A 24,577-nucleotide genomic window follows, 5' to 3' on the forward strand; every position below is an offset into this window, starting at 1 on the left:
TAAAGTTAGAAAGATATTCATAGATTCGAACTTCAGGGATCAATTACTCTGCAGCGAAATGTTATTAAATCACAAACGACGCATCTTTCCTACCATAGTAAGGTAAACAACAAGCTACAAACTCATTTTCATCAAAACGAGCCGTCCTCCAACCTGGAGAAATAACATTGGTCATAGAAACCAATGTTATTTCTCCAGCCGGCGGTGAGACAGTAGTAAGACGAGTGCTTAGGGACGGTCTACAAACTACAACACCGACAAGAGATAGCTTACCACAAAAATATGTATTAATGTAATGATTAAATAAGGTAGTGTCTCCAAACTTACCTCAATTATAACTTGTCTCCTGCTAGTTGTACTACAGCACTTACTTTTCAAAAATAGGCATATGCCTAATTTTGGGGAATATTTTTTGCCAAAAAAATGTAATATCTCAAAATTACAGAGTCATGTCTCCAAAACTACACACATAGAAGCCCCCCTGCTGGTTGTACTACAGCACTTTCCTTTCAAAAAATAAGCATCTTCATATTTTTGGGCAATATTTTTTTGCCAAAAACATTTTATTTATATATATATATATATATATATATACTACATCACTTACTTTTCAAAAATAGACATATGCATAATTTGGGGGAGTATTTTTTGCCATCATTTATTTTTTATATATATGTCATAATTACAAAGAGGCATGTCTCCAAAACTACTCCACACATAGAACACCTCCTGCTTGTTGTCTGAATTTCTTTTCAAAGTGCACCAGATTGAGGCATTTAAAGACAAAATTTTCTTACAGGGGAGCATGCCCATGGACCCCCATAGGGGGGCTTGTGCCCCAGTGCAGCTCTAGGTCTAGTGACTAGTGATGCCCCTGGGGCAGTGTCCCCGTTTTAAGTTTACAAAGATAAAAACATTACCTGTTTTGGAGGTATTTACGCTTCTGAGCTGAAAATGTTCCCGGATTTTGTCTCAGAAATCTGGTCACCTTACTGAAAATGTAATAGCCTATTGAAAATAAACACGCTAAACATGATGACATTAATTCAAATTCTAACAACATCCCAGACCTCTGTGATAATATGGTTCAAAATGAACCTGAAGCTATAAATATTCCTGGGAGAAAGACAATGAAGTCGATGCAGATTAAGACTATAAAGTGAAATCTGATGGACACCTTCACTGAGCTTTAAAGATTCTGTAGGAATTTGTTTAGTTTTTACATTGAATCATAAAAGTTGCAGTTCTGACAGGTTAAGAAGAAATGTCTGTCCTCAGCCAGTGTAACATCATGAGGGGAAAAGCTCTTAAACATGAGGAACCTGAGTTTTAGGAATGTGCTTGTCTGAACTCAGCCCATTAAATCAGTCACTCCTCACTAACTGAGCTCAGATTCAAAGTGAGATTATAGGAACTCCTGATTTTGACCAAAATAGGAAACTATTTCAGAGAAATAGACCTACCTGTTAGTCTATAGCAGAGGGCATTTGTGATTTTGTTATCTACTTTTGCACTTAATCAATTAAGGCTTAACCTTTTTTAGGTTGCCTGTCTGAGCATCCTAATTCATTTTCCAGGACCACATACACATAGATGGAAACTGAGTAGTTAGATCCTATTTCAATGGTTATTTACACTGAGACATAGGCCCATATGCTCAAACACTTGAGTCACGTTTTTATATTATAAATGATCTTTTTCCACTGCAATCAAAGCATTTTGTGCACTTTAAAGGAACTTCAAACTAAAAGCTGACAACAAAGTTAACAAGAAGTCTTGCTTATAATTGTCCAGTTAAGCACCCTCCCACAGTGAGAAAAACAAACAAATCCAAGACACCAAAGACGCACTTCTCCCAAAACGCGCTATTCCATCCCGTACAGTTGCTTAAAATGATGCAAATATACAGTATGTTATGCGTTTTATGTGGAGTCGCGGGTTTTCATGTAATGATGCGGCATGCGCGCTACATAGGCTCGTGTTTAGGTAGCCTGTGTTTGGTCAGTACACGGGGGAGCTGTGTGTGGTGCAGAGGAGGCAGGAGATCCCTCACTTCTCCACTGAGCCCTCAGGAGGGAGGACTGCATGGGCACTGTTCGGCTGCACAGGGAACGGGTTTCTCTGATGAAAACATCTCAGCAGTGATCTGGAAACAACATTGCAAACACGCAGGTAAACCATGCATACTTGGGACATTTAGACCGTTTTCATGTTAACGCTCTTTCGTGAGTTGCACTTACAAGTGATCTGTAGCCTGCTATGGAGGACCTCTTGAGTCAAAATGAGTCTGAGCACTGACAATGTCACAAACTTGTGGAAAAATGGTTCCTCGGAGGAACTCGGCAGGGCTCCGGGCGCGTCTTCCCCGGTCAGCTTCACTAACGGCTCTGGGGGGAACCACACAGAGGTGGACCTCAACCGAGCCATCCCGCTCGCCCTGGTGCTGGGGGCTTTCATCGTGTTCGCCATCGCGGGCAATATCCTCGTCATCCTCTCGGTGATGTGCAACAGGCACCTGCGGACACCGACACACTACTTCATCATCAACCTGGCCATCGCCGACCTGCTGCTGGGCACCACGGTGCTGCCGGTGTCCGCCACTCTGGAGATCTTAGACTACTGGGTGTTCGGCAGGATATTCTGTGACATTTGGGCGGCGGTGGATGTGCTGTGCTGCACCGCGTCCATCATGAGCCTGTGCGTAATATCCATCGACCGCTACATCGGAGTGAGCTACCCGCTGCAGTACCCGGGCATCGTGACGGAGAAGCGGGCTCTGCTGGCCATGCTCGGGGTGTGGGTGCTGTCGGTGGTCATCTCCATCGGACCTTTGCTCGGGTGGAAGCAGCCGCCGTCGCCGGACGACACGGTGTGCCCCATCACAGAGGAGCCGTTTTACGCGCTCTTCTCCTCCCTCGGCTCCTTCTACATCCCTCTCATCGTGATTCTGGTCATGTACTGCAGGGTGTACATAGTCGCCAAACGGACCACAAAGAACCTGGAAGCCGGTGTGATGCGCGAGAGGATGAACTCGGGTGAGCTGACCCTCAGGATCCACAAGGGTTCTCAGATGCAGGAGGAGTCCGGCAGTTCAAGCACCGGCAAGGGCCGCGCGCACCAAGCGAGAAGTTCCCTCACGGTAAAACTTCTGAAATTCTCCCGGGAGAAGAAAGCAGCAAAAACTTTGGGAGTTGTGGTCGGCATGTTTACGCTTTGTTGGCTGCCCTTCTTTCTCGCCTTACCCATAGGTAAGTTCAATAGGTATGATTTACTGTCATAAATGAAACAAAAACATTGTTTTCCTCACACATCGATTTAAAAACTTCATCTAGGCTGTATTACATTAGCTAACGAGACCTGCAGAAAAGATATTACATTGATCTAAAAGTCTGTAGGAAGTTAAACTGAGGCAGTTAACGGCTGCAGGTCTTGTAAATCATATCTATTGCTGGCACTGGGAACATCTCCTGGGTAGCATTTAGTGCTCTGAATTGTCACCAAACCTATGTGTGGGCTATGATATAATGGTCATTTAATAGACCTCTACAGGAGTTAAAAACAATAATATCACCCATACATATTTGCAGCATTCAAGCGCAGTAGGAGTGGATCTATAGTTTATCATTTCTCTGACTTCACAGCCTCTGTTTATGTAATTAAGTTAGATTGCATCATATTTTATGATACCGACTTTGAATTTGGACGAACCTTAAAAAATGTTCCAACTCTACAATGCCAAAGCCAACACTGAAGTTGTGATCTCTAAACTCAGTGTCCATAATATAGGATAAACATGTTGTTCAGAGACTGAGAAGGAATTTTTCACAAGCTTATCCAAACATTATTATTAGTGTTATCTTTGCATTATTCCCTGAGTCTCAGTTAATCTGTTGGTGCAACAAATACGCTCCTCAAGTGGAGTGGCCTCTCTCTGTTCTGGTCGGTTTATTCAGAGGCCTGTGGGGCCTGCCAGGGCTCCCTGATGCCACTGAGACTGGCAAGCATTCAACACCCCGCTGTCATGGCTTTAAAAACCTGCAGAGGAAATGAAACAATATATTCTGTGGTGAATTGCTCATGCCGCTGGCTATGTTGTGGCGAAGAGGGTTAAGAAAACATTAAGTCTTTATTTAGTGATGGAATCTGGATAAAATGGCTCACTGAATTAAGTCTAAACTACAATCATGTCTGCTGTATTTTGTATGATTGTTTGCCTAATTGCCAGAGCATTGGTCTCTTATGCCACTTATGGTTGTTTATGTATGTGAGTGTGTGTTTGTGTATGGGCATGTGACTGCATGTGTACATATTTACTGTGGTCATATGGGAATGTGTTTATGCCCCTGGCTTCAAGCTGCAGCTCATCACCTCCTCACATTGGATACACACACATCACTACCTGGGGCTGGGGCGGGATCACTATGCAGTGTCAAGCAGTGGAGATTATTTTTTGCCTCGAGGCGTTCTTAGTGAGATACCAAAAGCATGTAACAAATGTAATTTTCCAAAGTTCTGATTTTCAGTTCAGAGACCCTTCACAGAGCAGATTCAGAGGGGACGTGAGGTTCAGGAGGGGTCTGTTTATGTAACACTAATCAACCAACTGCCAAGAAACCCCAGAGGGTGCATTTCTCTGTACAATCTCTGGTGTAGCATACTGATATATTGTGACAGAGCCCCATGTAACCTTATTTCATGCTAATTTTTAACTGGCCTCAGAGAAAGTAAAGCATACAAACAAGTCCACCAGTCTTTTACTGGGGAATTCCACACAAAACATCTTGTTGCTCCCTGAGTATTCATCAGCCTCCACCCACAGAGTGGGATTTCCTGTCTCACACTTGTTATTACCCTGCTGCTTCCTCTGCATACTGTCACTGATATGTAACCTATGTGAGGGGTTCTGGTTGGCGGTGTGTGCGCACAGGTGGCAACAGGACGTGTGCTTTGCGTGTGTGTGTGTGTGTGTGTGTGTGTGTGTGTAGGAGTGCTGAGATTTTTTAAAAAATTTAAAAACCAGCAAAAGTGAAACTGAGGCTAAATGCTGCCTTCCAGCAAGAGCCACTGTGATCCCTGACCCCTGAAGTCTCAACCTCAGAACATGTGCAGCCTAAAGAAATACATGAACTCTCTCCTTTACAACTGGCCTATCTGATCCAAATTCTGTAAACAGTTGTTTTGTTTTTGCACATAAATGGCAAGCATGCAGCTACCAGTCCCAGAGTCATTCCTTTTTTTCAGGTTCTGAATTATCGTGTCTCCTTTTACGCCTTTAACTTGGAGCAAAGTAAGGTATACAGACTTCAAGATAATAAACATTACATCAAAGATTTTAAGTTAGTGTCCAGGCAAGCTTCCAACAGCCCAAAATTTCAGTACAGTTTTACTTAGCTTGTTTGTCAGTAAGGATGACATATCTAAACTTAAAGTTATTTCAGAACACATTCTTGTGTCACATTATGAAAAAATGACACCGTAACATTTTAATTGCACAGCAGTAATCAGACACTAGTGCAGACATTGACCAAAAAAGGCTTTTTTAAGGGCCAGATGTAATAAAGGCAGCCAAAATTTCACAAAAAAAGCGTATTGACCTTCGAAATGTTAACTTTAATAACAACAATATATTTTCATTGACACTCTTTTTCACCTTTCAAGCTGCACACCTGTCCCACCAGCAGGTCTCTATTACAACCGTATGTTGAGCAGCTAGTTTCCTATCATAAAATGTATTTCATGCAGACTGACAGGGAAGTCAAGTCAAGACAAGTCACAAACAAAAAAAACAATAAATTAATTCATTATTAAGAAATAAATTAGTCACATTTCTTCAAAGAAACACCAGAAAAATCATGCAACAAGTCAATAAAATCAGACTCAACCTGACACACTGAAGGAATAATATCCAGCTGTCAGCAGCCACAGCTGCATACAGCTGAACACAAATGTACAGGAAGATGCATGTATTAAGTAAACAAACTTATTTTCATTATTGATTATTCTGCCAGTTGTTTTCTCGATTAATTGGTTAATTATTTGGTCTATAAAATGTCAGGAAATATTGAGAAATGCAAGGTGATGTTTTTATATTTCTTTTTTGTTTGACCAAAAGTCTAAAAGTAAAACATATTTAATTTACTATGATGGAAGATGAGGAAAAGCACCAAATCCTAACATTTTAGATGCTAAGACCAGTAAATGTATGGCAATTTTGCTTGAAAAATGTGTTATATATAGTATTAGATTAGTTGATTATCAAAACTATTGCTAATTAATTTCCTGTCCACTGAATAATCAATTCATTGACAAATCGTTTCACTCCTACATATATGTAAACAAAGACAATAACTCTAAACCAAGATAAAAACATAAACATATATTGCTATGAGCATTCAAGCATTGTCATAAAGTGTAGGAAATTGTTTTGCTTTAACTTTTAAAATAAGAAGATTCAATGGAGAGAAAACTCAATAAATAAATCATATTTAAAAAAAGAAGATTCAATGGAGGGACTCATCTAGATTTACTCTTGTTCTCATCTCCCAACTCAGCCGGAAAAAAATAAAGTCCTGTGAAGGCCTCGCATTTAGCAACTGTTTCAAGCAGTGTGCCCACTGTAAAATCTAATTAGTTAACCTTACTTGAAAAAAGCATGCAAACCGATTGCCTTGAAAAAACTAAGTAAATTGGAATAGGTATTGTAAGTTTGAATAACAAATATTTATGTAGTGTAGTACACTTACACTTGAGTTGCAATAACAAAAAAAAACAGTTAAGATTACTTGATCATTTACTTAGGATGTACTCTTGACTTAGTATAGACTACTCCGAATTACTGGTTCAAACTACTAAATCATTTCAAGTAAAATGTACTCTGTGTGTGTGTGTGTGTGTGTGTGTGTGTGTGTGTGTGTGTGTGTGTGTGTGTGTGTGTGTGTGTGCGTGTGCGTGTGTGTGTGTCTTCCAAACAACTAATTTATTTAAGTTTGGCTAACTAATGTGAAAGTTCCTGCACCTTGGATTTTTTTAGTTAGGGCCAACCCTAACCCTAACCCTAAGTAGTAAGTTAGTCTTTATGAAAATAAATAAAATTATAACGCCGAAAAAACAATTTACAATGTAATCTTAAAGCAACGGCTTTAACTCAACTTAATAATAATTACACAGCTTATAGACAAACTTGGTAAAGAACCAACAGGCTTCATTCAATAAGCCTAACAATATGGAAGCGTAATGACTCTGGCTAGGGATCTCACACATGTATGAACATAAACCATCAGCCTCTAGACCCAACTTGGTGAATGAAGTGCCTTGATTTACAAAGTAGTTAACATAATAAAAAACAACAATCCCTCGCAAACAATTTATATTGAATGCCAAAAAGTCAGAACTCTTACAGGCTTATTTACATTCTAACTCAACAGGTGATTTTTAAGAGTTTGCAGATTTGGTGAGAGTTTGTTCTGTCCCAAGCCAAGAAGCGCTCTTTGAATGAAGCTTAAAGTGTTTTTCATGGCTTTAGGGTAGTCCAAGTGCAGAGCATATGACAGCCCAAACAAGAGGCAAAGTGCATGAGGTAGTTTCTGGATATTGTCCATTACAATACCTCTCACAACAATGATAGCAGTAGAAACTGGGCCAAGGTGGAGATAATTTGGAGTGTTTGGCTCATCTTCATCGATGACAGTCAGCACCCCAACAGATACTTGTTCCCAGGCCTCATCAGTGTCCGTAACCTGTAAGAACTCCACAAAAAAGAAATTACAAAAGGGAAATGTTGATAGGCATGATCAATAGTCACTGTCATGTGTCCTAGCTACACTGCCTTACCCATCAAGTTTTCACTCCACATACACCTGCATTTAGCAGTTTTATAAAACATTATTAGGTATAAAACATGAAACATGAAAAAAAAAAAAAAACGACACCTAAAAAACATCTATATCAGTTTAAGTGTATGCTATATTTAGAATATTTTCACTGCTTTACCTTGCTGTCACATAGTCCTTTCCTCCAGTTTCCACAGAAGTTTCCTCTCTCAATTTGGCGTTTATTCTTCCTCTCTCTGGATCATATAAGTTTCTTATTGTCTCCATAGTTAACCACATTTCCTTCTCTCTGTCATAATCACTTGTTTTTATTTTCTTGTATTTGTTTATTTCATTAACTGCGGAATCTGATCCAAACAGCTGATGTGCAGCATAATGCAGCGCACAGCAGTTGCCCTTATGCTAGAAATATGTTGAGAAAATGTAATGCCTAAGGAAATGGTAGTAGTGAAAATATTCTAAATACAGCGTACTATTAAAATATTAATAATTTTTTTTAGTGTCTATAAATACATCCACAGCAGTAACACTACACTGATTAGTGGCCCAAGCATAAAACGAAATGCAGTTTATCAAAGTGGAAAACAAAAATGTGCGAATACCAGTACTTACTTGTCTCTCTGTAAAAAGAGCTGGCCACCACCCCATCAAGGTTTTCACTGGAGGCCCAGCCTCCACAATCTTCCGTCTCCGCAGTGAAAAGGTCTGGTCCGTCTTTAAAGGGATGGTTCTGAGTAATTTCACCCTAGGGTCCTTTGCACCATAACCTCGAGCCAAACACCCCCCCCAGAAGCTTTTTTTCCTTGGTCTAACATTGGGTGAGTTAGCACTATCGCCGAATGGCTTAGTGCAGGCGCTAATGGAGCCAAAGGTGTATCTCGTAAATTACCCCACTAATAATGCCCGGAATGGTATCAAACTTCTACAGTAGTACAAATAGGTTCTGTACTCATAAAACGAGGCATTGGGAAGTTTGTAAGTACACCAGGAGTTTATTTAAATAGCACTTGCCTGATGGCTTTGGTCTCTACGAGCAGCCGGCGGTGAGATGGCAGTAAGACGAGTGCTTAGGGACCGTCTACAAACTACAACACCGAAAAGAGATACAACAAAAATATGTATTAATTTAACTTATTTTTTAAAAGTAAGTGCTGTAGTACAACTAGCAGGAGACAAGTTTTAATTGAGGTAAGTTTGGAGACACTACCTTATTTAATCATTAAATTAATAAATATTTTTGTTGTATCTTTGTAAACGCAGTAGCATAATAACGTTTAGCAAACGCTAACGTTAGCTAAGATTGGCAGCAGTCAGAAACACAAATTCACATTATTGCTTGCTTACCTTTTTTTCAAATCCTTTTTTAAAGACGAAAAATTCAAAATCCAAGGGCCTCGCTCTCAATCCAGTCCACGTGTCCTCAGACCGCACATGTACTGAAGTGAGCTACTGCACATGCTCAGAACCTGGCCTTTCTTCTTCTTCTTCTATGAAATTTGGAACAGGACCCCAGGCTTTGTTGCTACTTATTGTTTAAAGTTAGCTTCACTCCAAACAATAACTGTTTTATTTACCGTGCAATTAACGTTTACTTCATAAAAACCAGTAAGAAATGCACATTGTTGATTAATAAGTTAACTAATTTATGCATGTCAGGATAGCTATCAACATTTACAGTGCATGTGTGAGAGAAACCAACACTTCAAGGTGTTAACCAATTGTTCCCATGTGGAAGTGTTTTTTGGAAGAGATACTGTGCATGTGTGCATCTCCCACGTGTGTGTGTGTGTGTGTGTGTGTGTGTGTGTGTGTGTGTGTGTGTGTGTGTGTGTGTGTGTGTGTGTGTGTTTTTTTGGCATGTTTTGTCAAAGGGGCTTGGTGGAACAAATGAAGCTGGCAAATTAATCTTGACTTGACAATAAGTCTTCTTTGGTCATCTTTCTTTGACATCAAACCTTCAGTGGATGCAATTGAAAGTTAAGAGAATCACAGATTTAGATCTACAGGCTACTATGTTTGTGAGTGTGTTTATTTTTAAATGAGCTGGCCGGCCTTTGCGCTCGGGGGTAATTGAAATGGTTTTTCAAGGGGAAAAATAATGAGAATGCTAAGAGTCAAAGCGATGGAGAAGAAAGGAGGTTGCCACAGGGCAGCGGGGGTGAAAGTGAGGGCCCCTGGGATGTCAACCCCATTTCCCAAAAATAGCTTCATGCTATGGTTTCATTGAAAGCAATCTGCAAGGGCAATAACTTCTGTCGTTTTAAATCAAGACATATTAATCATATTTATGGGTGTGTTATGAAACAGGATGTGTGTGTGTGTGTGTGTGTGTGTGTGTGTGTGTGTGTGTGTGTGTGTGTGTGTGTGTGTGTGTGTGTGTGTGTGTGTGTGTACTACATGGCACCGAATAGCCATCATTTCTTCCAATTAGTAAGAATAACAGGATGCCTTGTTTTGTTAAGATGTTCCTGTGTTTCATAGTGAGAGGTGTGTGAGTATGCCTGTCCTCAGGAAGGAGGTGCAAACATTTATCTTAACAGAAGGGCCAAGACCACCAACCATAACCCTCCCACAAGTATCACTATACCATTGTTTCGCATCCTCTGCCGTTTATACTATAGCCTTTCAACATAAACACTCTTCAAGGGATGAAAATGGACCATAATCACACATAACTTAAACACACAAACATGGCTACAGGAAGGTCTGTTGTCAACCAGATTTATTTCTAAAAATGGGACACTGCCAGCATGTTCCTGTGCCTCCTTCCTACACAAGCGCTGATAAAAGTGTAGGAAGAAGGCACAGGAACATGCTGGCAGTGTCCCATTTTTTGGTCTCTGTTGGGGCCTCTGGATGTTTAGAGGGCCCTTCCTGGGAGGCAGGCAGAGCCACGCAGATGTGTTTGCATGTGCACATGACACTGGTGTAGCCCATCTGAGAGACTTATACATGAAATGCAGATTATCAGAGCATATACAGTATTTTATCTCATGCATCCCACCTATTGACTAAGCCAAGAGAGCCACATAAAGCGGTCCCACAGCTAATGCATCAGTTCTGCCATTGAATATGTCTTACCCTCACCCTAACATATATGCTTATCAGTCTTTTCAAAGAAAATAAATAAATAGATGGGTAACTTATGCATTAATCATGGTATGAAATAAAGCTAAAAAAAAGTATTCAATTAATCGATTCAACCGAAAATATAATGAATAATAAATTGATTAGTCATGAGATTCTATTTGCAAGTTAAAAATGCCCAAACATTCTCTGGTACCGACTTCTCAAGTGTGAGGATTTGCTGCTGATATATTTTGGTTAGTTTGTTGGGCAAAACAGACAGTGTAAAAGTGTCACCTTGGGCTGGGCCAAAATTTGGTGTACATTTTTCATTATTTTTAAACAATTGAGAAATAAATTGTCAGATTAATAGATAATGGAAAAAATAAATAGTTGCAGTCCTAGCACAAAGCGTGCACACACACACACACACACACACAGATTGTTACACAATCACTTTTAACAAATTGACTGGAGCATTTTGTGTGTGCGTGCGTGTGTGTGTGTGTGTGTGTGTGTGTGTGTGTGTGTGTGTGTGTGCGTGTGCGTGTGCGTGTGTGTGTGTGTGTGTGTGTGTGTGTGTGTGTGTTTTCTCTGAATAGTTGCAGTTCTGCTGCACAGGTTTTGTGAAATCAAACCAAAAACAGTGTGGTATGTTTTTGATTATTTCCAACTGGACACAACTCCCTTCAGACTGATTTTCACAACTAATATATTTATTAAATACATATATTAAATATATTAGTATATTAGCTATATTAGTATATTATTATATTTAACCATTTGGTTTTAGATTATATGACGTACATTGAACCGCTTGAAATATGTTAAAGCTGTTAATGGGATATTCATGAAGAAGCAAGCTGAGGTGTCTATCTGTCTGCCTGTAATATCTTACCAGAGGTAATTTCACACATGAGAGCCTGAGATTATAGTGCATCCTCAGTCTTTTCGGGAATGTGATATCAATTTAAGAATGTGGGTTGGTGTAAAGAAACAGTTTGACTCACATCTGCCCACTCACACGCACACACAAAGTCTTTCTTTCACAATAATCTTGCACTTGCTGTGTTTTTATCTTCAGGCTTCCCCCTCCCTCCTCATTAACTTGTGAGATATTCTTCAACTGTTAAAGCTTGGCCACAGGAGGAGTAAAGGCACCAAAAGGGTAGATTAAAGCAGTTTAACACAGGCCAGACTCAACTCATTAGCATACATGACAAGCCTGCTTCAGAATATTTTACAATGTTGTCGTTTCCATCATTAGGATTGCCTCTAAATGTGGAGAAAAAAAAGTCTTGTTGAGGCTTACAGACAACAAACGTCCCCAAATGCACACTTATGCACACACAACTTCAGCTGTACTGTCATGGTGGTAAGATATCAATTCACTCTCAGAGAAAAGGTGCATTTCCTTTTAACTGTCTACCTTTTGCTCAAAACGAAGCATGTCTCAGTGTATTCATCTAAAAATGAATTCAGGGTCATCCCTCTCTCTCTGTATTCCTATGAAAGTTCCTCGATGAACTGTGACAGGGCGGCTGCATTGGTTTTTGAAAAGGGAAAACCTTTTTGCTTCTGATTGAATGCCTCCTATATACAAGGTCTTTCTTTAATGATAAATAACATGTGAAATTGGCTTTCCTCTGCGCTCCACATCCTGTCTGCATGCAGTCTGACTGTAAAGATCTTATTTGTTAATAAATGCTGCCACCTACTGGACAAAATATCAATGTATTATGAGCAGGGATGCTCTGATCTGATACTGGTCTAATTAAAAAGATCGGTTATCGGCCATTATGTAACTAATCCACATTGAATACATTTTCTTCATCAGTGTCATTTTAAAATCCAGTGTTTCCAATAGCCAGCCAATCCGTTATATTCATTGTGTCACAACAGGCCGGCAGCTTAGTTTTTTGTTCCATAGCAATGCTTGGCCTTATGTTACCTTACATGGAAATGATTCCAATGACTTTCACGCAGTAGAGGTACAAACCTCTTTGAGAAAATAAGAGCACTGGTATTCATGCATCATCACTCAGGTATCTGCATCAGGAGAGAAAAAGTTGGATGAGTTATTGATATAATTAAAGACTTATGACTTACTTGTGAGAGTTTGAACATGTGTTTGTAATGACAGGTCTACCAACAGGTCAGTGTTTGATCAATGTCAAGTTTGACATTTTAGAAAAGAGCGCAGAAAAAACAGTTAAGACAGAAATATTTAAGGTTTATGTCAGATCACATCATAGTAATGAGCTGTTAAAGAAGGTTTATGTACAAAGCCATTGGCCACAAATGACAGTATCCCCATGTTCTCTCTCTATTCTACTGTTTCTAGGGTCTTTTAATGTGAACCTGCGCCCACCAGATCTTCTCTTCAAAGTGATCTTCTGGCTGGGCTACTTTAACAGCTGCCTGAACCCCATCATCTATCCCTGCTACAACCGCGAGTTCAAGCTGGCCTTCATCCGCATCCTACGATGCCAGTGTCACCAGCGTAAACGTCCCGGATGGAGGGCCTACAATTACCGCTCCTCCAACTTCAGCTCCTCCGGACACTCGCGCAAAGGCTCAACAGATCACAACTCTAGCTGCTTGAACGGCAGCCAGCGTACTCTGCCCTCCTCAGCCAGCCCAAGCCCCAGCTACCTGAGCAAAGGTCTTCCACCTTGCCCTGAAGGGGAAACATTATACATCTGGGGGGGCACCACCCCAACTCCCTCCACACCCAACCTGCTGCCTGGCAGCCCTGCAGACTGCCAGCATGGAGCTCTGAGAGGGGAGGGAAGAGGAGGGAAACCAGCTGAGGGGACTACTGGTGGTATTTTCTCTTTCTCCTTTGGGAAGAATAGAGACAAGGGAGTGGTCAACAAAAACAGTATGATGCCCGATGACAAGGTGTGACTGCTGAGTCTTACTGAGATGTGACTCGTTAGTTCCTTAAAGGATTAAAGTCACAAACAGGATTTCAAAGGTTTGCTGCATTCACTGTACATGGTCCCATGATCATTCATCAGTTAGTGGATTGTCGTTGTCATTAGTGGTCAGTGTAAGGTGAAGGTAACGGAGTATTGACTATGCTGCTGTATCAGAGGTATTTTTCCTATGTTACTGTATATGTGGTTGACTGGTTTCTTTCATTGAACAGTTAGGGGTTCAAGACAGTTAATTAAATTCACTGTTCACCACCCTCTTTGGGACTGTAAAGACACCAGTGCATGCATTTTAATTAAACAAAAAAAGACATTTGAAGGAAAAAGGACATATTGTCAGAAACCCAACAGCCTTCCCTTCAGTTAAAAATCCATGTATGACCTGTAAAAACTCTGACAAAGAACCTGTAAAAAGTGTGTGATAAGACCAATGATCACCTTTCTGTTGCAGTCACTTGATATCTTCATGGTATGTTGTGAAAATAAAGTATAACCTGGTTTATCTGCTGTGCACACAATCATCAGATATCATCTCGTTTGTATGTTCGATGTTCAAAAGTTCAGAATATCAATATTAGAAATGTGATCGATAAATTAATAAACTAGAACGTTGATCAAATGCTGCTCGGAGGCAAAGTCTCTCTCTGTAACTCTGCTTTCTGGATTTGAGAAAGATGTGCACCATTATCATAGATATTAATGTCAATCTAATGATAAAAGAACATCGATGGATTTGGTTTAAGAGGGGATGTGATCTGAGTGAGGAGAAGGGCACAGTTTTAAGCGTCTGAGGTGAAGGTAAACATTTCCAGTGAGCATAGATCAGTATTAGGGTGTATTGCCTATAAAGCCAGATTCCTTCTGATCACAGCTCAGCTATAAGACATCTAACTGTATATACCTACCTGTTCACTCACCTCATGGCCCATTGACGCCTGGTACAGTACATGCCAGTTAGAAATTTACCCCTGATGGGCTTTGTTTTGACAATAGATCAATACTAGACATATGCACACACACACATGAACAGACTGGTACTAGTCTGGTACACATCACATGACATGCAGTGATCACACTGAAGGAAAGGCATCCACTTGAACCCAACTGATTTATATTGAGTGACTGCTGCTGCATCATGATATCCATGCTAGGGACTAACATCTCAGATAACCACAGCCTGACTAATGACGACAGCGATTCTGCTTTATTTCATAGCACCACTGTTAAAGTATATGTGCTGTTCCTGCTCCTACCTGTCCCCATCTTTGCCATCATGGGAAATCTTGTCATCATGGCTGCAGTGGCACATTTCCGAAGCCTCCAGACGCCCACCAATGCTTTTGTGGTTTCCCTGGCTGTGACGGACTTCCTGGTTGCTGTGCTGGTGATGCCTTTCAGTCTGGGGCACTCTGTCGACAGCTGGCACTTCAGGCGTTTCTTCTGCCGAGCACACTTCTTGCTGGACATCACTTTCTGTACGTGCTCCATTTTTAATCTCAGCTGCGTGGCACTGGACCGAAACAACAAGCAGTGTGCGACCCGCTGCACTATCCTGCCCGAATGTCTGCCAGACGTGTGGCCATACTGCTGCTGCTCTGCTGGATTCTGCCTCTGGTCATCTCCTCCCTTTGCGTCTACCTCGGCATGTACACTCAGTCACCTCCTGCTGTGGTAAGCAGCAGCAAACAGGATACTCAGACCTGTTTGGCCATGTTTTATGTCCCCAACGCCTTTGCGACCTCAGCTATCTCCTTCTTCATTCCCATGGGTTTCATGCTGTTTGCCTATGGGAAAATCTTCAAGGCTGCCCAGAGACAAGCGAGGTGGATCCATGCAATCGCTCACCAAACTGGGCAGCTTCAGATGAACCCCATGAGGACTGACTCCACCAGATGAGTCCAGGCTTATCTGGAAAGATATTCTTTGAAGAAAGAACGGAAGGCTGCTAAGACACTGGGTCTGATCATTGGGGTATTCCTGTTCTGTTGGCTTCCTTTCTTCTGTGTGACCGTGGTCCATTCTCTAAAGGGCTACAGCGTCAGCCCCCTGGTTCTGGAGGCCTCCATGTGGCTCGAATATGCCAATTCCTCTCTGAACCCTTTCCTCTATGCCCTATTCAACATGAACTATCGTCATGTATTTGCAGCCATGTTAGACTGTGGGATTTTAAGGAGGCCGTTAAGAGCAAGTTTGGATTCCTCACTTTGTGGTCGGCAATCTGTTAGAAAAATTCTTGTAAATATTAAAACTGTTTGCATAAGAATATCATATTATACTGATTGCTCTCCCACAAGATAACATGAAGCAATTTGCTATCTTGTCTGGAGCCTGAGGGCAGAACATGCGCTCTCTGACCAGATAAGGGAGACGTTATCGACTCTGACCAGATAGCGGAGACGACATCGACTCTGTATTATGTCTTCATATTAATTATAAAAAGCCGATGTATAGGGCTTCTCGTTAGTCATATTTTCTGTGCTTTGCTGTAAGTGCTGCAAATTGTCTCTACTTGCAAGTAAAAACTAACTTTATGACATTTTCAGTGTTTCTGTCCATCTCTTGATAAATAATTCTTCTAACACAATCAGACACTGTTGTGTTAGAACAGGAGACCATTTCAAGGTGATCATCGTGTATTAGCTTGATCATTTATTGTTGGGAAGGAGTGTTAGTCTGTCTTGTTTTGCCATAACCAATCAGTAGCGAGTTACTCATCTGTCCCACCGATGGAAGCAGTGCAGCAGCAGAGACCCACATATCCTGACTTTTAGTCCCTAGTGTGGGTCAAACTCCAAAACAATGGATCCTACATTTCCCACAATGAAATTTGATAGCATCTTTCATTAGACTATGCCGTTCTGGTAAACGCCCCTGGTGATGATGAGGACATCACCAGTTTTAACAACACTCCTATGACTTAATAAATATAATATAATAAAACATGGCTTGTGAAATATTTGGTGTCAAAGAATGCACATTTTGTTGTCATGGAAACTGTTGCATTCATTTTACCAGTGAGTAGGCCCCAAGCGACAACCTCCGGTGCTGAAAAATGAAGCCAATACAGAAGTGCCAAAAACTATAGTTCATCGAGTAGCCACTTGAGGCGGGCTCCAAAAGATAGCCAATCCCCATTAGTCTATATCCTGGACGTTCCACTTCCGGGATTGCTCCGGTGCCACCGGAAATTCCACCAGATGCATGTATTTTCCGTTTCCTTCCGCTTTCTTTGTGTTGGAATTTGAAATTTGGTGGCTTTATGAGGACTATTGTTGACTGCTCCTCAGATCTCTGCAGGGTAAATTGAGACAGCTAGCTAGACTATCTGTCCAATCTGAGTTTTCTCTCGCATGACTATTTTGCAGCGGCTCTGTGCGGAGCTTAGCGCCGCCCATGACGATTCTGATTGGTTTAAAGAAATACCATTAAACCAGAGCACGTTTTCCTCCCATCCCCGAATGCTATGTGGAGTAGCCAGACCCTCCTTCAGCGAGCTTTAGAGGAGGGTCTGGCAAAGCGAGACTAATCCCCATATAAAAAGTGTTAAAATGCCCAACTTAAAGGGATACTTCACCTATTAGCATTAAGCTTTGTATCAGTAGAAACCCGGTAGTATTTTCGAATGACCGTGCTTCCCTCCCTCATGTCTCCCTGAGATGATAGAGTTCTGTATTGTGTTTCTTGAAAAAAGCCTCTGATGACGCAAAAATCGTCATTTAGCGTCATCGGAGGCATTTTTGGCCTTCCGCATGTTTTCAATCCGCCCATAGGGGGTGGGACTGTCACTACCCGATGCGAGTCGAGTGTCAGCCATCTTGAAGCTAAGCTAACAGGCTCTCTCTTTTCAGCAACAACCTTATGTGCATTCAAACTACCGCACATGTGTACCACCGGAATACATTGGTACAGATCGGAGAATATGCAGGATACTTTATTACAGATGAAATATTCGACACACTATGCAAGTTTTGCCTGCTACGCAGACCAGCACCTCAGCCTGCGGTGACGCTTCATGTTGCTAGCCGGGGAAGGGGACATCGAAAGCAGTGTGCGAGAAAGCGGAAACGCATTCAATATGGGGTGGGGTGTTAACACAGACTGGTGCAGAAATGCGGTGCTTGTATCCAACTACTGGTTACCGCTGGTGGAGTTTGTGACTGTTAAATGCCGACCATTCTACATTCCACGCAAATTCATGGCTGTGTTTATACTCTGTGTTTACATCCCACCAAGTGCTAATGCTACCAATGCATTAGCTGAACTTTACAGAGCTATCTGTGAGCTCCACATCCGGATGGACTATTTATTGTTGCTGGTAATTTCAACCACACAAATCTCAAGAAAGTTCTTATATTCTACCTTTACCTCACAGTGAATAATTGCACTTTATGTATAGTCTATAATGTGTGTGCACTAAATGTATCCTGTCTCATATGTCATTTTTATATAATGTCGTTTTTTATAAAATGTCATTTTTATATAATGTTGTTTTTTTATAAAATGTAATTTTTATATATTTTCAGTGTGTAACGCCATGGTGAAACCTTGTTTCGTTTCACTATACAGTGTATGGTTGAAATGGCAATAAAACCCACTGCACCTAGAAATTCTTTGACTGCACTCTGTAACCGGTAGGCGTGGCTTGGGAGTGGCCTCGTAGGGAAGGGAAGCAAGTGCATTCTGGGAATTGTTGTCTTTTATCCACATGAGCCAAAAACACATTTTCTGGCTTTTCTCGGTCTAGAAGGCTCCAATAAAAAAAAAAAAAATCAAATTTCTACTACATAAATGATCCAATTTAAATATATATTCATCTTTCCAGCGGTGAAATATCCCTTTAACAGCAGAGTTAAACATGTTTACGGCCTGGTACAAAAAATGCTATTGACCCTTTGCACGTGACGTCACACTCCACTCGCGCGAATTATGAACGCGATGACGGACGGCGGAAGAGCTATGCTGTAGATGGACGGCAAGCTAAACTCGTACGTTTTCGTTCGTGTTTGTGTTCTCACATTCACAATGTGCAGAGTAATCCTCCCCAACACAAGCATGCAGAGTAATCCTAACCAACACAAGCATGTGTATGTATTGCCTTTCTGTTTCAAATGAGTGATAAATAAAATGATCCTCAACCAGCTAACTGCCGTGCTAACCAGCTAACAGGTCCAACAAAAAATATCAGTTAAATTAAAGATGACATGGCACGGAAACTAGCTTCAAAAACGAGTTAAATGCGGGTCTGCATTTAACTCGTACTACCCCGGCTACGCGAGTACTTTCGATAGAAAAAACCCCGACCCGAATCAGTGCAGGTAACACGGAGAAGCTGCAGCTACGTACTACAAACGTCCACTGAGCTAAAACGGCAGTGGTCAGGGCCTTTGTGCCTCTTAACAGACACACAATGCAATTAATATGTCTGTGCCACATGAACAGGGCCCTTACGTGTCAACAAGATGCGTTTTCAACTCAGACATTGTTTAAATTCACCTACCCTGGTCCCTGTCTCGATCCTGCTGGTAGCTAGCTTGCCCTGCTAGCTGATAGCCGTTAGCTGCTAGCTGCCGTCCGGTGAGTGCCGTCCAGCTACTACCGCACTAGTGTTTTTTTTTAGGGGGGAATAAACTTCAAGACGTGGCGTGACCTGTCCTCTGGACATAGCCACACCACCGCTGCTCCGCGGATTATTATTGGGATAATTATCACAGAAGCCTGTCTGAATACACTCACCGGACGGCAGCTAGCAGCTAACGGCTAAAGTACTCGCGTAGCTATAGCGATCAAGATTAACGTAAAAATTGCCCGGAATTCTCCTTTAAGTAAAGAATAGATGTTAATACAAAATAAACCCTAGATTGATGTCTTATCTTTGCCATTATGAGGTACCTCAACCCGCCGTTAGCGTAGCATCACGTACCTCTAACCCAGCCAGCTATAAAGAACTGGTTAGCATCCAGACTTTTAAAAGCTTTGAGATCAGCACCAGTATATGGGGATACCCCGTTTACCACATAGTGGTACAGATCGTGTGGACTGAAGTCGGGCAGACTCTGTGATTTAATGAGGTCCGTGAAAACGGAGGGAGAACGAATTAAGGGTCGGTATCCAATCCTGCTATCTCCAACTTCTCCAAATACTGCTCTCTTTGTGAGCACCTACCAGATGCCCTACCTCGACCGATAACGGCACGACAACTTGTTGTTCAATAGAGAAGCCATATAAAGCCACAAATACAGTTTATTTAGTGTTATTTATTTCAAACTGATTGAAACTATGAAACTTTCCGCTCGTCCACTACTGTTTAACTGTGCTTCCGCCGTCCGTCATGGCGCCGTCACGTGGTCGTGTGACGTGTTTGCAAAGGGTCAATTGGTCTAGACAGCTAAGTTCACCCTTCATGACAACTGTGTGTGTGTGTGTGTGTGTGTGTGTGTGTGTGTGTGTGTGTGTGTGTGTGTGTGTGTGTGTGTGTGTGTGTGCGCGCGCGTGCGTGCGTGCGTGCGTGTGTGTGTGTGTGTGTGTGTGTGTGTGTGTGTGAGGGCGGGGGGGAATTGGGGTGTTTTGTATGCGAATCAACCACAGACTCAATATATTTATGTTCATTCTGCAACTTAACTGGTGTAATGTGTGTACTGTAACAATTTCCATTTTAAATGTTAGGAATACCATAGAAATACCAAGTAAGACAAGTTTTACAAAAGAATATTTATTGAAATCTGAGCACAAGAGTATGTTATTGAAAACAAATAAATTGAAGGTACTACTACTACTAATTTACGGCACTGCACACAAATCAGTGCTTCATTTTTAGAGATGGGAACATGTGTGTAGTAGGACAGTAAAAGGAATAAAAATAAAAGCAAGGACTGTACAATTTTACAATACATTTTAATGAAAATATGTGCTTAAAAATATGCAATATACCCTTCATCTTAGATCAAGCTGGAAACTCGATATCGGGACACCCCTTTCACATTACTTTACCAATTTGTAATACAAAAATATTAATTAGTGAAGCTTCGATCGAGTGCTGTGAGTTGATTAAACATATTAACAATAAAAATGAAACCTGTTAAACACTTAATGTGGCTTTCAGTGCATAATGAATTAGGAGCATACTGGACACTTTCTCTACAAGTTTAGGCCTCAGTCTGGCAAGCTCCTTATCTAGGAGAATAAAGTGAAGCAACAACTCAAATGTTGGGTTCTTAAGGTGGTTCATGATGCACAAATATTAATAACATTTAGTTACAATGTAATACTAGTATGGCCCAAGTCAATTTGAATGATTAATGTTACTGTGTATTCACAATCTCAATGTTACGTAAAGAATACAGTAAGCTATTACAATGTATTAATGTTGGTGGGTGTGCGGTGTTTAACCATTTAACTGCATTTTATAATATAAGTGCAGTGCCCGTTCAAAACGTGCCTGTTCAGAACGGGGCGATTGCTTGGCCCGTGGTATTGCTGCTTGCAGCGCTCTCAGGAAAATACTACAAACTTAACACTGAGCAATACACTTGCTATGAAATTGCGTCACATACCCTAGTCGGGGCTACTCACGATCGGAAACAACGGTGAAATTCACTCTAGTTCACAGAAAAAAGCACCAAGAGCGTAGACTGTACCATTAGGCAACTGCATGGGGCCCCCGAGGTAAAATGGCCCCAAACAGGTATACATTTATTATGATTTGGTTTAGATATGAAAAATATTGAATGTGTTAGTATTCTAACTCATTGTACCCCGAAATCACTTAGATACACTTAGCCCCTAGAGCACTTAAAAGACTGTGTACTACTGACTTAGTGTGTACTTTTACTTTATAGGAAAACATTGTACTACTACAATTACCTGACAGAGAAATGTGACTGGTTACGTTGCAGATTCAGATTTTACAACAATTCAAATATGATGCATTATTATTATTATTATTATTATTATTATTATAATAAGGACGATAGGCGTTGCCCAGTCAGGCTCAGGAATGATGTTATCTTCTGCCTCTGATTAGAAGTAGTAAATTAACAGCTCACAGCAATGTAATACAATATAGTCTCTGGCTTTTGTTAGTGTCTGCAAAAATGTCGTTAGCCTCATGTGAGCTATTGTATTGAGTTTCCTGTAAGCAAAATGCTCTGAGCGAATTTAAGTTGTGTTTTTATTGTGAAGGGTAGATGCGGAAGAAGTGAAGCTAACATTATGCACTGCCGTTGTCAATATGGGAGTTAATAAAAGTGTGTTGTCACCCTGAAAGATAGTACACAGTGGCACCCATGTTAACAGTCCTATGCCAGCATTCTGCGAGTGATGTCTTTTGTGCATACGGGTCGGACAGCCGAAGCGTTGCCCGCCGGAGCGCCAGAACAACAGATATTTGTGAATTTATTAGACTAGTGCAGTACCCATTGAAAATGTGCCTGTTTGGAATGGGCCGATTGCTTGGCCTGTGGTATTACTGCTTGTAGAATTCATCAAAAACAAATTGTACCCCAAAATTACTTACAGAAGGACCCCAAACCACTTCATATGCAACTCCCCTGTATACCCTACTACTAACTTACTGATTTACCCGACAGAGAACGTTGCAGATTCAGAATGTAATCACAAAATATCACAATGAAAATGTGGAGTAATCAGACATTAGCGTCATGGACTCATGGCAGTGTGCTACCCACCTGGCCCGTTATGAGAGCTAATCAGCACATATCTGCGTTAATCAACCACCAGAACCGGACTGTGTGTGTGTGCGTGTGTGAGTGTGTGTGCGCAGAGAGAGAGAGAGAGAGAGAGAGACAGTGTTGTCTTGTGTGGTATGATCGTAAACGAATTTAACATTTCAGCAGAGGTGTTAATTTCCATATAGGTTTAGTGGCTTGACAGTTAACTGTGAAGTAGGGGATTTGATTCACGGGGGTATTTTGGCGACGGTAATGTTATTAGTTAGCAGTAGACTTAATTATCCCGGGGTGAGTCTGATGAAAAGTGCTGTCTGCCCGGTTCAGCTCTGAGATTTTCTCGCATTGCACAGCGCTGTGAAGGAATAATCTCCGAGATTACATTATGTTCTGCCTCTGGTTAGAAGTGGTGAATGTCAGGCTACAGCTCACAGCAACTTAATACTATATAGTGTCTGGCTTTTGTTTGTTATTTCGTGTTGGCAAATGGCTTTTTGTTGAGTTTCCTCTTAGCGAAAAAATAGACACGGAAAAGCGTAGCGCCTTTTTTTTTGCCAACCTTAGCGGATAGGAACATAGGAACAGTGTTTTACCGTAAATCACCTGAATATCACCAGTGTTTTGATAGTCATCTGAAATAAAATGCAGAAACACTAAATATGTATATTGAGTTGATTTAGTGGTTTTCTGTTTTTCATTCACAACACAAGACTGTGACAAGACTGATATTGTAGATTAATATGGGTGGTATATAGGTGGCGTAAATACATTATATTTTTTTAATAATAATTATAACTACTGACCTTTTCTAATTGCACAGGTCCATACTGTTTCAGATTCATGTCTGAGTGTGAGCTGGAAATGGATTTTCAATGAACACTTCGAAGAAGTTTGGGTCACTGCCTTCGTATATGAGCTTTAATTTCTGTAATAGAAATAAGGCAGAATTAGACTTTGTGTCAGGGTGAATTTTTTAAATGTGATTATTCATACAAATTGACAAAATTTGTCAAATAAGGTAAAGAAAAATATGTCAATGTTCTAATTTATATTAAAGAGATCTTCAATCGGGGAGCTAAAGTGACATAAAGGGGCTGTATTTCACCAAATGAATGCAATTACTGGACATGATATATTAAAGGAATAGTTTGACATTTAGCTTTCTTGACAAGAGAAATGTGAGAAGATCAATACCTCTCTAAATGTCTGTCCGGTAGCGTGGCTCTGTTATTCCTTATGTTTTGTCTATATGTTTAATTCTTACGTAAAACACCGCGTAAAAACAAGATGTGGTTTTACGGGAGGTTATATGGCAGACTATTAGTGATCTTTAGGTGCTGGTCAGCAGATGTTGTTATCTTTGGACAGAGCCAGGCTAGCAGGTACCCTGTTTCCAGTCTTTATGCTGAGCTAAGATAACCCTGTTCTGGCTGTAGCTCCGTGTTATTCCATCTTATTTATCTCCGGACCACAATTCACTCAATAGCTGAAAGCCAGTTCAAACCATACCTCAGGGTAAATTTCTGCACGCTCCATATCGGCTGTGAGGATAAAACGTTCGCACATTTTCAGGGACTTCTCTGGGTATGGCTTTTGGATTATTTTGTATCCACTGGATAATTCCTTGTTTTTTATTGTCTGTGGGGGGAAAAAAGAGAAATCCTCAGCACAAATAAGCTTCAAAGTTACAACAGCTAACATGTCTGTCTGAGTTTTGAATTAACATGGGGACAGCAATAACCTGTTGTAGAGCAGGATCACGAGGGATCAGATAAACATGTAGTGTTAGGAATGCTTTGTTGGTCTTGTATATTAACACTTCACAGTTAATTTTCACTCGAAAGCCAGATCTCATCAGGACTCCTCTTGGAGAGAAAATTGGCTGGAACAACTTTACATGGGATGGTGTGACCCCAGACACTGGTTCCACAACATTTCCACAGGCATCTATGTGTAGGACTGCAAACTTGCCTAAAATTGTAGGGTTGTCTTCTGCACAAAAGACAAGTGCATCAAGGTTTTATAGACATAACTATCAAACAAAGTTGTTACATTTAGT

General features: G+C 40.9%; 1 protein-coding gene, 1 long non-coding RNA gene and 1 pseudogene across 2 annotated transcripts; 2 read left to right on the forward strand and 1 right to left on the reverse strand.

Annotated features, from left to right (window-relative positions):
- The first annotated feature begins 1,534 nt into the window (after positions 1–1,534).
- On the forward strand, positions 1,535–14,457 carry LOC116064454 (alpha-1A adrenergic receptor-like). Its single transcript, XM_031319684.2, has 2 exons — positions 1,535–3,248; positions 13,240–14,457. The coding sequence occupies exons 1-2, from the start codon at positions 2,282–2,284 to the stop codon at positions 13,803–13,805; spliced, it is 1,533 nt and encodes a 510-aa protein (XP_031175544.1). The 5' UTR covers positions 1,535–2,281; the 3' UTR covers positions 13,806–14,457.
- A 512-nt stretch (positions 14,458–14,969) lies between these two features.
- On the forward strand, positions 14,970–16,155 carry LOC116064243 (annotated as a pseudogene).
- A 4,794-nt stretch (positions 16,156–20,949) lies between these two features.
- Positions 20,950–24,507, reverse strand: LOC116064370. Its single transcript, XR_004108511.1, has 5 exons — positions 24,260–24,507; positions 24,028–24,156; positions 23,322–23,443; positions 23,112–23,150; positions 20,950–21,004 (listed from the first exon to the last, which is right to left on the reverse strand). It is a non-coding gene; the product is annotated as an uncharacterized LOC116064370 (long non-coding RNA).
- Positions 24,508–24,577: the final 70 nt, after the last annotated feature.

The sequence above is a fragment of the Sander lucioperca genome, chromosome 1 (assembly GCF_008315115.2).
Source record: "Sander lucioperca isolate FBNREF2018 chromosome 1, SLUC_FBN_1.2, whole genome shotgun sequence".
In the NCBI taxonomy this organism is placed as follows: Eukaryota; Metazoa; Chordata; class Actinopteri; order Perciformes; family Percidae; genus Sander; species Sander lucioperca.

Excerpts from the sequence above, each read along its gene's own strand:
- LOC116064454 (XM_031319684.2), top strand. The coding sequence starts at position 2,282 with ATGAGTCTGAGCACTGACAATGTCACAAACTTGTGGAAAAATGGTTCC. Across the intron at positions 3,249-13,239 it reads CTTTCTCGCCTTACCCATAG|GGTCTTTTAATGTGAACCTG; the intron begins GTAAGTTCAATA and ends TACTGTTTCTAG.